The 17,465-nt window shown below is 38.5% G+C and overlaps 1 protein-coding gene across 1 annotated transcript; it reads right to left on the bottom strand.

Moving 5' to 3' along the window:
• Window positions 1-726: 726 nt before the first annotated feature.
• Window positions 727-3,415, bottom strand: LOC110864792 (vicilin-like seed storage protein At2g18540). Its single transcript, XM_022113938.2, has 5 exons — window positions 3,067-3,415; window positions 2,466-2,668; window positions 2,290-2,373; window positions 1,541-1,837; window positions 727-1,454 (listed from the first exon to the last, which is right to left on the bottom strand). Exons 1-5 carry the CDS (start codon window positions 3,359-3,361, stop codon window positions 903-905), a joined length of 1,431 nt encoding a protein of 476 aa, XP_021969630.1. The 5' UTR covers window positions 3,362-3,415; the 3' UTR covers window positions 727-902.
• Between the last annotated feature and the right edge of the window lie 14,050 nt (window positions 3,416-17,465).

Genomic DNA, 17,465 nt, shown 5'->3' with positions numbered 1-17,465 from the left:
GAAGGTATATTTAAACTAGGGAAGGTATAGATATATGAAAATATGTTTTTCTTTCCCACTAGATCGATAATTAACTACCATAATACTCTTTTAACAATTGTTATTGTCAAAAATTTTAAAAAATGGATTTTGCCGATGGTTGTTAATAGGGATGGCAACAAAAACCCATCCATGATATTTTGGGTTATTTTATGCCCTTTTAAAAAAGGAAATAAGTCAGAATGAGCTGGGAAAATATTCAAGATGGGTTAGGATGAGTTTTAAAATATCTATCTAAGCTTTAACATGGGCCAGGATGAGTTTTTAACTTTCAAACCACACAAAACCCTAATGAAGCCCTCTGACTTCCATCATATCCTATCATACATCATTCTCACCATCACACTTACCCCCCAATATAACAACCCTAGCGATTAGGTTTCCGAATCCGATCTCTCAGGTCACCGGAAATCCGTCGGATCAGTTCCTCAGAACCGCTATTTTGTCTCTCGGAAGCTTCTGGAGAGCGGAATCCATCTTAAGAAAAACCCATCTTGACCTAAACACATTCTAACCCATTTCTTAATAAACCCATCCTAACCCATTACCCAAACCTGCCCAACCAACCCATTTTGCCACCCCCAGTTGTTAACGATCACAATGTACACTCATTGAAGCATTACTCTCCAAGCTGACCCATTGAAGCATTAGGCTCCTAGTCGTCATATTAACAACAGGTCTCTTGCATTAGCCAAATAGATCTCATTTATTAACAAAAAAAAAGTTCACTAGATTGAAGAAAACATTACACATTCTTTATTATACATCCTCACATTACATGTATATATAATGCGGATGTCACCACCTTCCTCGGTCGCTCTGCTACCCTTAGCCTTCACCTACTTGACATCTTCATGTTTCCGTTACATCGCTTGCCACCCTCCTCTGCCACCTTCCTCCTCTCGCCACCCACCACCACCTCTTCCTCGCTCTTGCCTCCCACTTCTTCCTCCTTCCTCTTCTTGCCACCCTCCCCCACACCCTCCTCGTTCCTCTGGGGACTCGCCTCCTTGTCCTTCCTCAGCACACGAAACACATTCGTAGATGATATCTTCTTTTTCATTTGACAAAATCCAATCTATTGTTGTGTTCCTAACATTAAAAGACTTCGCCAACACCTTTCTATCCAGCCTTTGGAGAATTGACAACTTCCCTGCTAGATATTGAGGACTTTCTTTCTCTTGTTTCAACATGAACCCCATAAAAACAAAGGAGTCGTTGTTGTAGGACATTTGAGCCATCGGATGCGCTCTTGGCACCACAAACACGTCACCTTCTTCAACCATCAACCTTGAATTCTCGCACTTTGTTTCGCTTGCAATGCCAGGACAAACCACTTCAATCACTCCTTGTCCATGCAATACAATCGCGACTTCAACTGTGTCTGGAGTCCAATGTGGTGCCATCATCGATCCCTTTCAACAATAAAACATCATAAAACCTTAAACCAACGTGTTAGAATAAAACTATGCGACATAAATTCAAGTTCCAAACAACTAACCTTGGCTAGATTCACCATGAACACACCAAAATGAGTGTCTTTCAACACATCCAATTCTTCACTAGTCACTACTACACTCCATCCAAAGCAAGTGTCAACATCATGATCCTCGTTGAAAACATTATATGCCTTCATTTTGTCTTTCTTTTTCTTTTTCTTTTTGTTTTCTACGTTGTATATGTCATTGGTTCCTATTAAGGCTCTAATACCCTTGGAAGCACTAATTTCAAACTGTCCATCCACAATCAATGGTTGATTTTCTCCTCCTCTTAGCTCTTCTATCACTTCCTCCGGCACCTGAAATTAGACAACGCTACATGATTTCCAATGCACTCGAAAATCTAGAAATTGTTCATACAAGCTTTTAAGTTTTACCAGCAGACTATATATTGCCAGAACACAACGAGTAATTTATTTTTTCAATCTTAAAATTTTAAAATACACGGAGATGGTAGAGATGCAATGTTTATTCATCTCTAGTGAAATTTTAAAATATGAGCTAAGTTGGTTTACATAACCTACACATATTCAAGTCATGTGTAGATTATATTTCCTACACATCACCTATGTAGAGAAACATTCAAAAAAATAAAAGAAAAAACGTATGAACAAATTGGTTTTGATGGTTTCTTATACACATTTGTGTGTAAAAAGTAGAAAATCTAAAAATATGAACCATTGATGTAAAAATTAGATGATTTGCGTTTGTTCTTTTTGTTCCGGCATGTTCTAAGAGGGAGAGGGAGTACACTGAAAGTTGACTGAAGGACTCGGTTGTCGAACCCTAGTACTAAATCATGAACAGCGGTGTATGCTCCGGCGAGAAGATCATTCTGCAACATGTAAGCATAGTTAATTTGAATATTCTATTTGTAGAACTTATAACATGTAGCATGCAAATGTTGTTATTAGATAATTTTCATACTTGTAGCTCAACTTCTGAGGCAGGGAAAATGGCATAAATTTGAAGGTTTTGGAGATGGTATCCATAGGTCTCATCAACATTGTTTTGTAAGTAGAAAACAGTTTCGCTAGTCAGTCTGAAAATATCTCCGCGCTTTAACACCACTTGTTGAAGCTTGTCATCATCATCTGCCTTCACATTGATCCAACTCAAAGTTCCATTGCCTGATAATATCAACAACACAACAAGTTCAAATATCCATTAGCTATTTCAATGTATTTTGTTCAAACTCATGCTTCACAATATACAATATCTCATTTTAAATTAGACTAAAATAAATACAATTTTTATCCTTCAAAATCTAGCTGTTTACTCATCATTCACTTCTAGTAATTAGTAGTGAAAATCACCAAAATGATTATCTTGAGTAATGAGTTTAACAAAATAGCCCGCACTTTTATAATTTCAAATCAACCACATGTGGAAGCTTACGGTTGGCTAGAACAATTTGTTAACTAAAAACAAGGAAAATCAAATGACGACATTTTTCTAGGAGAAAATAAGGTAACGCTAGTATTTTGTGAAAATGATTAATGTTTAACGAATGCAATAATAATAATACCTGAGTTGACATAGAGAAGCATCTCCGAATGAAGATAAACAGGCAGAAAGAGAGAACCAGGATTCATAGTAATAAAATGGAGGTAATAGCACCCATTCTTTCCATCACTAATCTTAACGGCTGAGACTTCACCGCACTCCGACGACATTAACGGCCACCTCTCATCCTTCCTCACCGTAGGTCCGTCACTCACCGGCACCGGACCACCACCTAAAGCCGTTGCGGCATGAGGAAAGTAAATAAATACAAAGTAAACCGAGAGTAGAAGACCAACTGCAAAGGAGTTGAGCCTCATCTTCGTAATTGTTTTCTTGGTAGGATGATGATGATGAATATAAAGCGGGGGAGTGTAGTGTAACGTGGCATTTGGTGTTGAACAAGTGGATATGAGGGGGGTGAATGCGTGTACTATGCGTTAGAAATTAATGTCGGTAGTAGTCGTCTTTTACCTGCAGCAGGGGTTACATCTTATCGGCAATCTGCTGACTGTTTGAGTTAATTTCCGGCCAGTTTTTGGAAGGGTGATCTTTTTCTTTTTTTCATAGTTTAAAAGATCATTACGTAATAATTTGACTAACTAAAGAACTATAGAAGTATTATATGTACTCTAACATGACGATGAAACGACAAATATATACTATAATGAAACGAATTGTTTACAAATTCAATGTGATCGTTTGATTTTCAAATGTTATAATGTACGTTCCGATTTCAAAAGGGAACCCAGTAAAAAACCCGGAACTAGGTAATTTTAGCACTGGGTATTTAGGAACCAGACCCGGAACTGACCCTACCCACCGATATGCATAGGGTATGCATTTTAGTGATAAACACTATACCGAAACCTGACCATAGGGGTGCATTCAAGTCGAGCCGAGCCGAGCCCGAGAGCTCCAGCTTGCTCGGTTCGAGCTTTGTTTTCAAAGCTCGAGTTCGGCTTGTTTATTTTCTAATTAATTAATTAAATATATTAAATAAAAATAATATAAATAATAGACTCGTTGAGGCGCGGAAGCTCGATAAGTGAAGCTCGGGCTCGTTTACTAAACAAGCTTATTTTTACCTTCGGCTCGTAAACAAGTTTAAATAAGCTCGACTTGGCTCGTTTACTACACAACTTTAAATTAGAGGTAAATACTATTAAACATTAATAAAAACTAATATTATACTAAAGCTCGATAAGGCTCGACTAGCCTGCCGAGCTTCACATGTCAAGCTCGAGCTCGGGCTCGATAAATAAACAAGCTTTATTTTAGGCTCAAGCTCGACTCGGGCTCGATAAAGCTTGGCTTGTTTGCACCCCTACCAGACCCAATGTGTACCCGATTATACCTGGGAACAAGTTCCAGTTCAATACCCGAAACCGGTTATGGTTTTTTTGTACAAGAACCAAAACCGTACCCAGTTTTTCTCTACATTTTTATGTTTTTAAATTATATATCTTTATATGTTACATACGGTTTTTATGGTTTTTAGGAAACAAAAAAGAGTAGAGTTAAAACACTTAAAACTGTTGTAGCCCCTGGACAAGGTACGCAATGTATGTTTTTTTTTTTGTCAAGAACCTAAATCGGAACCCTACCCGGTTCTTTCGATGCTAGTTTTTCTCTACAAATCAATACCCAGAATACGGTTCATAGGATGTGACAAATGAACAAATGTATACTTTGTAAAGATGATGCGTCTCTAACAACACTCTTTCAAAAGGTTAAGCAAAATAAGTTGTATGTGTTTTAAACTCTTTTTTTTGAACGGCACATCTATGACGGATCATTGGAGTATCAGCTGTCATCAGCAGAATCACCCGATCGTATCCATCTCTATTAGGCAATAATGCCTATACATCAATTCATGATAAAATTGTTTCGTTGGTTGACTACGTTTTAAACTCTTATCACAAAACTGACACCTTGGGTATGTTTGGCAAAAGTAGCTGTTGGCTGTAGCTTTTTAGATATATTTAGATGTTTGACAGAGTAGCTGAAGCTTTTAATAAAATATATAAAATGACTAAAATGGACATAACGAAAAAGTTTATTATCTTTAGAGGTTAAGGGGCTGTTTGGTAGCCTCTGAATGGTCATTAAGAGGCTACATCTTAATGGAACCATTAATAATTTTACCAATGAGAAGGTAGAAAAATGTGACATGTGATGATTTACCATTCAGAGGTTACCTCTTAACCATTCAGACTTGAGGTTACCTCTTATTCATTCAGAGGTTTTAAACTATTAAGAGATTGCATCTGAATGGTCATTAAAAGGCTACCAAACAGCCCCTAAAATAGTTATTTTTTCTCTAAAAGCTTGTAGCTTCTCCTAAACGCTACTAGTAGGAGCGTTTAACAAAAAGCTTCAAGCTCCTAACCTAAAAGCTTCAAGCCTCTCAACCAACAAGACTTTTTCATTGAGTAGAACTTTTTTTTTAAAAGCTTAAAACTAGAAGTTCCTAAAAAAACTCAATCACAAACATACACCTTGTACATCAACCCTTTGGGCACCCAACAATCGGGCTCGCGGTTAGTTCACGGACAAAACACTATTAATTCGGATATCAAATTGAGACTAGGTCGGCCTATAGTATGAAAATATGAAATGAAAGAAGCATGTGTTTTAGGCCCTTTAGAGGCCCACCCAACTTTTTTTTTTCCGTTTAACGTTTAGGACATAGCACAATTGTTCATGCTTCAACAACCGAGATTTTGTTGAGCGGTTTACTGGGGCTATCCACACAGTTATAATCACCACCAACTATGGATTTTTGGGTTCGGTTATGTTTGTGTTGATTAAATCTATTGCCCGTGGTTTTGGGTACGGTAAACTTTTTTACAAGTCTAAGATTTTAAAATTCACAGAGCAGCTGTTACGTGAAACAGTTTATTGAAATGTAAGGATTCAATAATGTTGCCAAGTCTTTATTAGGATATTACGCAAAATAATTCTTATTCTCCTATATATTAATTTAAGAACTGAAGGAACAGTAAGTTCATTAACGGATGAACAAATAGTATTGGGTACTGGTACCGGTACTCGCTTTTACCAAATCGGGTGTATTTTCGATACCGGTTCAGCACCGGTACTCACCGATTTTTACCCTCAAATACCAGTGCCATACCAGTACCGACCGGTACCGAGCCGTACCGTACCAGGTATATTCGGTACCGTTACACACTTTTGGAGATTTCGGTAACAGTATTTTCGGTATTGGTTGGTACCGAGCTCATTAAATCCTGTAGCAACGTAGCAATGCAAGTAATTACACCGTTTAAATTATTTTTTCATACACACAGTAACTTCATTAAGGGATGAACAAATAGTATTGGGTACCGGTACCGGTACCCTCTTTTACCAAATCAGGTGTATTTTCGGTACCGGTATTCGCTGATTTTTACCCTCAAATACCGGTGCCGTACCAGTACCGACCGGTACCGACCGGTACCGAGCCGTACCGTACCGTACCAGGTAAATTCGGTACTGGTACACACTTTTGGAGATTTCGGTTACGGTATTTTCGGTACCGGTTGGTACCGAGCTCATCAAATCATGTAGCAACGTAGCCATGCAAGTAATTGCACCGTTTAGATTACTTTTCATTCACACAGTAAGTAAACTGTATTTCGTTTGATTGGGATTTTATATACACAACAACTTATTTTGCTTTCTTTTTTGCCTTTTTTCTGTAATGAATGAATTGTAGCATGTAAAATTAACTTGGATATTTAGATTATTGATGAGCAAATCATATCAAATCCTGTAATCAAACCGGTATCGTATCGGTACTAAATTTACTATTACCAAATCATTTTCGTTACCAATTTGGTACCCACCTTTTGTGACAACCCTCACAATTACAGGTATCCGTACAATTAATTAATATTTAATTTGTGCTTAATGACTGTGCTTGATTACAACTGTGATTAAACTGTTTTCTGATTTCTTTTACATACATACATATGCATCATATTTCATACTGTCACTCCATTTATTACACACAAACTTTAGTGACGAACTTGATACACAAAGCACAGTTAGCACAGTGAGTGGATAACCCAGAAAACATGCTGATAATGCCAGCACCTAGACATACAATGTTTTTGAGGCCAGTATGAGCCAGAGACAGGATACTATACTAGTAGGGAGTGTAGGGAAGGGAGGACCATAAAACTGCGTCACTATGTGATAGTTATAGTGCCGGGAAGTGCCTAAAACACACTCTAAATGCAGAATTCTGCACTTAATATCAAAATTTAGCATTTAACTATGCTAGTAATGTGAAAAAACTTGACAAAATGGTCCTATATACTTTCCAAAGTATCGGAAATTAAAAGTGTCACAAAAGTATTATAAAAGACACCTTACGGATTAATTAAGCACTTTAACGGAACGACACCCAACCGAACAACCGGACATTACCCGGAACACCAAAATAATGCTAGAAGCATTGTTTTTACTTTTCTAAGCTAGTTAGGGTCCCCGAACACTCTAACACACTATATATTACTTAACACACATAAATCACTAACTATTTCACTTATCTTCTAACTAGATCACTAACCATCCATTACAACCCAACTAGACACCCCCCCCCCTGGGACGGTTACAAGGGTGGTGTCCCACCCTTGATTTTCTTGAATTGTTTATTGATATTGTTAAGTACTTAAGAGACATATTAACTCATGGTTAATAAGATGTTGGAGTTCACTTATAAAAGACACTAGACTATACACATTATCATCATTCAACTCTCAACAACACACAAAAACTCCTCCTCTCTCCCTCTTGCTCGGTCGAGAGCACCACCACTATCATCACCATCTTCAAGTTTCATCTCATGCAATCTTTAGTGATCCAAGGGTGTTAGAGATCATACAACTAAGCTCGGTGTGTTCGGAAGCTCAAGGACCTCTCTCATCTTCTTTTATCCACCACATTTCACCACTTGAACTCCCCTAGCCTTGAGCTAGTGGTAAGAACTTAGATCCTTGCATTTTTCATCTTGTTTTAGTGGTTAATGATGTATCTTGATCAAAATGTTAAGAACCCTAATGAATCTTATGAAAAAGTCATGAACATAAACTTGTTAGATGAAGAAATCATGATAAATACAAGTTGTTATGCATGTTGATCATTGTTTGCTAGTAGAAATGATGTGAATCATCATGTAGTCTTGCTAGAACATGATTAAAAACATGATCTAGCAAGATGAGAAAGTAAGAATGTTGTAGGATGATGAAATCATCCACACATAAACCATGAACTTGCATGAATGAATGTTTTCTTGAAAAATAAAGATCAAAGTAGGTTATAATCATGTAGATCTAAAGATCCATGAGTGGTTTTTCAAAAGAACCAAGTGAAAAATAGAAGTTTCATTAAAACTTGGATCTTACATAAACAAATCACATTTTTTGGTGGATAAACAAGTGTAGAAACACTTGTAAGACAAGAAAATTTCATGAAGAAATATTTTTAGAAAATAAGATTGGAAGTTGTAAACACACAAACTCTTTAAAAATATAGTTTTTAAAGAACTAATCACATTTTAAAAGATAATAAGACTCACTAAGTATGCTAGTAAGTTACTACATACTTTTATAAATTTTCAAGTTCACGAGTTTATAGTTTATGCTTGTTTTTGGCAAATAGAGGTTGTATATTGTTGATTGAGAATTGTTTGAATGAATTTTTGAAAAGAAAATGATATGCTAGTAAGCATGGACACCTCCGTTTACAAAGGAAACTCTGGCGAACTTTTCTAAAAATCCAACACTTAGAAAATATTTTTCTAGCAAGTGTTTACAAACATATTTTTAACCTTGTTTTCAAAATAAACTTCGCCATGATTTTTATTACAAAAATACCAAGTGCCGGAGGTTGATTTTCATAGATAAAAATATATCTAGAATATATATTTTGTACTAAAACTCTTGTGTGATTGTTTGTTTATTTTGTGAACTAGTTATATTATTTTTAGGGTAAAATAATATAACTTATGAATACAATGAAAAATTATAACTCTAAAATAATACCAAAACTCTCACGAAATAAATATTTAAGTTACGCATTTGTTATTGCAATACGAAACGCTAAAACGTAACTTATGTGATACTTCAGAAAATACTCTTACACGTACATTTTTGGTAAAATATTATTTTGGAAAATTTATGAATTAAAATATAATATTTTTGGGAAAAATATGTATATTTTGAATTAAGATGTTTTAGACAAATAATTTAAATATATTTTTCTAAGTGGGACTTAAAATATATTTTTCGGAATTACAAGTGTACATGTATAAATACCCCATCCTTGGGAAGGAAATACACATATAAAATACTTAAGAAGTGCGGATACGAAATAGTTGCCTAACTATGATTCCTAAAAACAAAATTTAAGTTAAAATAATAATTATTATTTTAACGAGTAAAATGCACCAATGTTCCCTGTGGTTTGGTAAAATAACACCTATTGTCCCCAACTTTTGGAAATTACACTGGTGGTCCCTGTGGTTTGACAGTTTGTTACTCGGATAGTCCCTGGAGTGGATGAAGGTTAGTTTTCTCCGTTAAGTGGCTGTGAAATGACTTATTTACCCTTAATAATAAAACAAAATAAACTAATTAAATATTAAATTATATATATATGTTTTCCCTGGTCTTCCTGGTCAATAATCATCATCATCCAGTCATCATCATCATCATCATCTCAATTCAAAAACCAGTTCCACGAATCTTCATCCAATGAAATTAATCAAATGGTGTTACCCCAACAAATCAAATAACAGTCATAGATCATAACTGACCTCCGTCCTTTAATCTTCTCCGGCGAAGAAACACCACCCATCGCCGTCGTCCAATTTCACATACAATCAGACAACCACTACCTTGGCGTCCGATTTCACAGAGTTTCCCCTTGTTATGCTTTAATTTGGCCACGAATTGATGGATAAAAATAGCGATTGCGTTTATTTTGGGGTTTCATCGGCATCACTAAGAATCGTCATCAACTTTATTTGGGCCGAGTTTGCTTGGGGACTTATCAGGTTCGTTTTTACAAATTAGGTTTCGATTTACTTTAGTATGAATTAGTGGTCGGAGTCGGAGAAGGTGTTGTTGACGGTGGTTATGGTGGAGAGGATTGTTATACCTTTGAATGATGGTGGTTGTAGTGGTTATTGACGGGAGGTGGACTGGTCGTGATGGTTGGTTGTATGCGGGTAGGTTGTCGGATTTGAAGGTGAAAGGTGGGTGGTGGTGAGTGGTGTTAGCCTGTTAGGTAGTGGATGATGGTGAACGCAGTGGTGTATGGTGGTGACGACGGGTGTTGTGGGGGTGGGTGGTGGCAGGTGTTTGTGTGAGGGTTGTGGCAGGTGTTGGGAGGGTTTGCCTGAGAAAGAGAGAGTAGAGAGAGTCAGAGTGTGCATTTTAGAGAGAGAGAGAGAAAGAGTGTGTGTTTATATATATATATATATATGTGTGTGTGTGTGTGTGTGTGGGTGTGAATTATTTCTTAAATTTTAATACAAGCAAGGGGTAATTTTGTAATTTCACATGGCCTTAGCGAAGAAAACTAACCCCAATCTACTCTAGGGACTATCCGAGTAACAAACTGTCAAACCACAGGGACCGCTAGTGTAATTTCCAAAAGTTGGGGACTATATGTGTTATTTTACCAAACCAGAGGGAGCATCCGTGCATTTTACTCTATTTTAACAAAAAGTCACAAACTTGGTATAATATCAAAGTAACGCAACTCAAAACATTAAACCCTAAACCAAGGCACGACCAGTTCGTCTAATAGACATTAGTACGTTGTAGGTCGCCGGGTAGCTGATCAAGTTTGAGATTGATGTTACGATACAGGAGACGCACTTCAGTGAGTTCATGTCCCCCTTTTCTCTTAACTGTTTTCAGTTTTATACTTCGGGGGTGAAATACATGCTACAATTATTACAGACATTTAATTACATGGTATGGTTAGCTTAGGGAGGGTTTTTACTACTAGATCATGTGAAGGGTGGGTACAACACTTAAGGCCATCAATCTTCGTTGTTAGGACCGAGGGACATGAGTGATAGATCTATTTGGGTGTAGCGAGCCCACACCCATGAGGCCGGGGCGGCCCATAGAGGTGACTGTGTCTTACAGCCGAAGCCCGGTAACAAATTTGCTAGGTTTGAGTCTTCTTGCACCTTTTTCACACATACCAGTGGCTTTGCAACCCATTGGTGATCTCTCTTTTTTTTTCCTTATTCCTACATACCAGGGATTTTATTTCATACTTTGAAGGTTTATACATACTCACTTTTACATGAACTCGCTCAACTTTTGTTGATTTCTCAAACTACATGTATTTCAGGAAATTAGTGGATCTGGCGGAGTATGCGTTGTTTCAAGGCTGCGTAGTGAATAAAGATGTCATCCGGGTTGTAACAACTCTCACCAAAATTATTACTTATTATTTTATTTTGTTCAAATAGGAAACCCTAATTAAGACCCCCAAGAACTGTTGCATAAACTCTAAATTTTTCAGAACAATCGGAATCAGGATCAGGGCCCCTAAAACTCAGGGGGGGGGGTATCCCCTACTTGACGATTATCTTCATATCTCGCTGTAAAAATCGAATTTCTTCGATCCGTCGACTCATTAAGGCTAGTTAAATACGTGGCTACCCTATGCTAAAAGGGTCCCCGTCGCGTGGCGCGACCGCACCGTTTTCTAGGTATAAATAGAGGAGTTTGGCACTTGAAATTCAGCGTTGATTCGACGTTCAAATTCGTTTCCTACACTGAGTTATTCACTTTCTCGTCCAAAACACACACAGCACGAAATTCTGCCGCAATATCAGGGTAATAACTCGATCACTGCTACGTTTTAAGCTTCTCAATTCTTTTCTTTCCTTCAGCTTTTATTATAGTAAATAGTAGCTCGGGTATTATATTCTAAATCCCGAAACTCTGCCCGTTATTAGGGTAATAACTCTAAATCACTGGTACGATACTTTATCCGATCGATTGAAACTATCCGATGGATGTTTAAGTGCTGCTCAAACTCGGGTTATACTTTGTCATTCGTCGTGAATTCGATGGATGTTTAAGTATCGCACTTTGTCATTCGTTGTGAGGGTTTCTATCTCGTGATTTTTGTTAAAGTTGAATTGAGTTAATACACTAATACGAGTTCTTGTATCTAGAAATTAGAACTCATAATCAGGAAGCTGTTAAACTAGTATATCGAACTTAGCTATTAAGATAATTTAGCGATTTAGGAAAACTTAATAGCTACGGCAACTTAACAGGAAAGGAAACTTAGCAGTTAAGTAAGTTAAGTAAGTTAATTAATCAGCTAGTAACGTTATTTAATTAATCGGCTAAGTAAATTACTTAATTAAACCGTTAAGGAAGATTAATCAGTTAAGTAAGATTAATTAAGTTAAGTATGATTAATTAATCAGTTAAATAAGATTAATTAAGCTAAGCAGGATTAATTAAGTTAAGCAAGATTAATTAAGCTAAGCAAGATTAATTAAGCTAAGTAAGATTTATTAATCACCTAAATAGATATACATGAAAAATAGATATATATGGGGTAGATATTATCTAAGGAAGATTTCATCTAAGGGAAGTATTACCTAGGGAAGGTATTATCTAAGGAAAGTATTATTCAGGAAAAGCTTTATCTAGGGGAAAACTTATCTAGGGAAATTCTATATAGGGGTAAGACTTATGTTCTTACCTATAAATAGGAAGCTTAGGAATTCATTTCCTTTGCTCATTTCTTTTATTCTTCTCTCTATACGTTAGTGTTCTAACCAATAATCGCCGATGCGATGTTCTGTCCGATCGATTCAGGAACCAACTAACCAATGCCAAAGTGCTGTACTTTGTGAATTTCGTTAAACGGAATCCAAAGTGCTATACTTTGTGAATTTTGCTAAGGTTCGAATCTCGTGACTACCGTTAGGTTTGATTTGGGTTTTACACAAATACGTATTCCATTCTGTTAAACTATATGTTTAACTACCAGAATACTCCCAACTACACACTTACAATCAAATAAGCTGTTAAATCATCAGAAGATTCAGAACAATAAAGTATATACTTAATTATCAGAAGGGGTAGAATTAAGAAGATTGTTAAGTGAATACTGCATGCTTATACTGTGAGTCATTCTCTTTTTACCAAACTTGCTTTCAAAATCATGTTTGTTTCCAACGTTATAATTACAGGGATTATGTCTTTGTAGTCTTCATTATAGCCGGTATGTGGGGTTTTGTATACATTACTTGTTATCCGTCACCATTGGACAACGGGTTAGCCAAGGGGTGATATGACCATAGTCACAGACACCATTGGACAACGAGATAGCCAATAGGTGGTCGAGTGACAAATACCGTGGGTATATGGTTTACATGTATAAACATTGTAATCGCTCTTAATACTGTAAATTATAACAAAAGTATCATTTTAGACAAAAAGAATGATTCACTCAGTATTTCCTGCTGACAAAACCTTTTTAAAACACGTTTCAGGTAATTATGGTAGATTGGAGTAAGAGTTGGATACGACAAGACTTACAGAAGTGGCTCATTTTTATCAAATAAATTAAATTAAGAATTTTCCTTTTATGTAATCAAGTTTATATTAAAAGCTACCTTTGTAAAACATGGGTTTATCCCCATCTGGTTAACAAATAAAATCCGGTGTTTCTAAACTCTGATATTTTTCCTAACTCACGGTCCTGATGAAATTTCCGCTGCAATGTTTTTAAATTAACCACCGGTACCACTTGGCTGTTCGCGGCTCCCGATGCCGTCCAGGGTGGGGTCGGGGGTCGTGACACGGGTCGTCAAGTTTAGGAGGTGGATCCCTTTCCTGGACGGGATGCACAATTCTAAACTTGGGTTTTTATTTACGTGCTTTTGATGAGTCATTGTGAACTCTGTTAATCATGTCATGGTTGTAACTTACTTTATGTGTCAACATTTTCAAACAATGTCGTTGTGGTATTTTGTTTTAACTTAATGAATGGATGAACATCATGTGTTTTATCATATAGCATTGTTATGATTGTTGCTATGGTATTAAGAAGTCACACCAAAATAATCCACGCTTCCGCAAAAGCCAGGGTGTGACAACTTGGTATCAGAGCGTCGATCATAGCGAACTAGGATTCCTTCTCGAGTCTAGACTATGATCACTAGGGCTCTCACGAAAACATTTTTACATTGCATACACTAAACGTCCAGATCCAGGGCACAAACATTTTTACAAACAAAAAGGCACAAATGCACTTTTCAAAAGTTGTATTTCAGTCTTAGAGACTGAGGGAGTTTAGCCTTAGAGGCTAGGGAGGTTCAGTCTTAGAGACTGAGGAAGGTTCAGTCTTAGAGACTGAGGGGTTCAATCTTAGAGATTGGGGAGGTTTAGTCTTAGAGACTGGGAGGTTGGTCTTAGAGACCAGGAGTTAGTCTAAGAGGCTAGGAAGTTCAGTCTGAGAGGCTAGGAGGGGTAGCCTGGGAAGACTAGGAGGATTATTTGCTTGCATTATTGTGACTTACATGTTTATTTGATTTCATGTTGATATATGTGCCTATGTGTGGTTGTGTTACAGACACCATGCCATCATCTTCAGATACTGGAGTATCGGACACTTTGGATCCTATAGCGATCGTGTCGGACGATGAGATTCTGTCAGAGAATGAGGTTTACACATCAGACACTACTAGCACGGATGAGGATGACTTCCAGCCGTTTGCTCTTCCTGATTTTGGGGATGATATTCCTATTGCTGATGGCCTTTTCAGCGGAGACCTACCTCTTCTTCAGGTCCCTGCTCCTCTACCGCTCGCCGCAGTTCCTCTCGAGGATCTGCCGCATGATGAGTTTGCTGATGATGACATCGACTTGTTCATAGAGGGTCCCCCGGAGGGTGACCAGGATGGTGTGGCCCTCATGGATGCCGATGTCCCTCTTGCTGATGATCCCGTTGTCGATCCTGTTATTCCCCTGGCTGAGATTCCTGCTTATGTGCCCATTGCTGATCCCGTTGTTCCAGTCGAGGCTCCCATTGTGGAGGCTCCTTTTGATCTGTTCGGTCCTTACTCTTTCGAGTCTGCAGCGTCCGCTTCACTGCACGCCTAGGGCATACAACACTATTCCTCTGACTCAGACATGGCGATGTCTGTTGCGCCCCTCGTTCCCCACGACGTTGACCCAGATCTGGAGGTCGAGTTTTTACCTGATGAGCCAGCTCCAGTTGGTCCAGAGCCGGTCGTTGCCCATGACCCCATTGATGCCCCAGCTGTTGCACATTTGCCAGACCCTTTACCTGAGCCTGATCATGTCGATATACCAGACATAGCACCACCTGTCATTATTGCGCTCGTTGATTTACCACCGGTTTCTGATGTTCCTATTATTGATGCACCCATTGTTGCACACGTAGTACCTGTTTCGGCCCCTATGCATGCTGACCATGCACCGGTTGCCGCTCACATTGATCCTCGTTATGTTAACACCCATAACGGGTGGATCGAGGATGATGATGACTACCCACCGTTTGTGCTACCCGTCACTCCTCCTGTAGCACCTGTTTCCGCACCTTTTGAGATTCCATTGTTCCACCCACACACCTCTGACGTCCATCGCACTGATCTTCCCATCACATTCCTCCAGGACATTCCACCACCTCGTCCTGGGAAGGGTTCATCGAGGCAGCCGCCTGTTTTTGTTCCACCTGTATCGTCATCTGTTCCGTTCATCACCCAGTTCCCTCACACTACACCACCTTTTATACCTTCGGGCGAGCCGTTTCTGTGGGCTTCGCCCATTGTTATGCCGTTATCAGACCCGTACCACCCTTTTCATGTGGGGTACACGACAGAGGATATACTCATCTCTCTACAGCTACAGCAGGACGCACTGAGTCGTCGCATTCAGGAGTTAGAGAGAGCTCCACGTCCTCCATGTCACTGTCAGACTCCTTTTGCCGCACCACACACTCCCCTTCCGCTTCCCCCTGATTCGGATGTTCGTTTCCTTACATCTGAGCAGCAGATTGCCTATTTGCAGCGCGTCATTCATGCCTTATAGGAGGATTGGGTGCACATGCGCCGTTTTTTTTCTCTCATCTTCCTCCTCCTCCTCCGCCATCAGCGTAGATATTTTTGGTTTGATGCAGGTAGATCATTTTGGGGAGAAAGTCGCAATTGGGCTAGCATACGAAGACCTTTGGAGAACGACCACACTTTTGTATATGATATGTGTAGATTGACTTGTATTTTGAGGGTGATGTAACCCTATTATTTTATTTTGGATGTACGATGTACTGTAAAACTATATTGCGGTCGTGATTAATGAAAGCTCAATGGCAACGTTCTCACTACATGCTTTATTGAATTACTTGTTTTATATTATAACATAGAATGTTATGTGGTTGATGGATATTACTATATATGCATATTTATTATACTTACTATGACCTGACCAATATGATCATCTTTTAGAAGATGCCTCCACGACGAGACGCGCGCATACCCACTACGGTGGCGGAACTCTAGGGGATAATTGCCGCAGCTATAGCACAGTATGCGGCCTCTAAAGCAGAAACAAGCATGAATATCTCGAACAACAACGGCAAAACAATCCACCCAATGGTAATGTTAAGTCGCTTGAGACATATTACGATACATTTGGATATTTCTAGCGCATCCGCTAATACCATCTGTAAATTCTAACGTATGTGCAGGGTGCACCTACAAACAATTCCTTGACTGTAAGCCCGTAAATTTCAACGGTACGGGAGGTGCTGTTGCATTCGTCAGGTGGGCAGAAAAGACAGATTCTGTCCTAAGGATGAGCAAGTGTACTCCTGAGCAACAAGTTACATACATCTTAGGGCTGTTTCTTGATGGTGCCCTATCATGGTGGAATCTGCAAGTGCAAACATTGGGTGAAGCGGCGACATATGCGTTAACATTGAATGAGCTGAAGGAGCTCATGAGGAAGAAGTATTGTTCGCGGGCTGAAATATAGAAGCTAGAAACTGAGTTCTGGCACCTAAAAATGGAAGGTCCTAAAATTGCAGAATATGTTCAGAGGTTTCATGATTTGTCCCATGTGGTGCCGTACATGGTCACGCCCGAATTTAAACGCATTGAGCGCTTCATCTGGGGATTGGCACCCCAGATCATGAGCATGGTAACCACGTCCAAGCCCTCAACGATTACTGAAGCCATCGATCTCAGTGTGGCACTTATTGAGGAAGCTATTAGATTGAACAAGTTTTCAATTTCTGAACCGAAGAAGAAGGAGACTCATGTGGAGTCGTCTGGTGACAACAAATGGAAATTTTCCAACTTCTAGCAAGGTACCGGCAGTGCCAGCAAGAAAAGAGATA

Source organism: Helianthus annuus, chromosome 14 (genome assembly GCF_002127325.2).
Source record: "Helianthus annuus cultivar XRQ/B chromosome 14, HanXRQr2.0-SUNRISE, whole genome shotgun sequence".
In the NCBI taxonomy this organism is placed as follows: Eukaryota; Viridiplantae; Streptophyta; class Magnoliopsida; order Asterales; family Asteraceae; genus Helianthus; species Helianthus annuus.
Note: the sequence above shows the minus strand (reverse complement) of the source record. Positions and strands in the feature narration are given on the sequence as shown.

Excerpts from the sequence above, each read along its gene's own strand:
- LOC110864792 (XM_022113938.2), bottom strand. The coding sequence starts at position 3,361 with ATGAGGCTCAACTCCTTTGCAGTTGGTCTTCTACTCTCGGTTTACTTT. Across the intron at positions 2,374-2,465 it reads CCTCAGAAGTTGAGCTACAA|AATGATCTTCTCGCCGGAGC; the intron begins GTATGAAAATTA and ends TACATGTTGCAG. Across the intron at positions 1,455-1,540 it reads TCATGGTGAATCTAGCCAAG|GGATCGATGATGGCACCACA; the intron begins GTTAGTTGTTTG and ends TATTGTTGAAAG.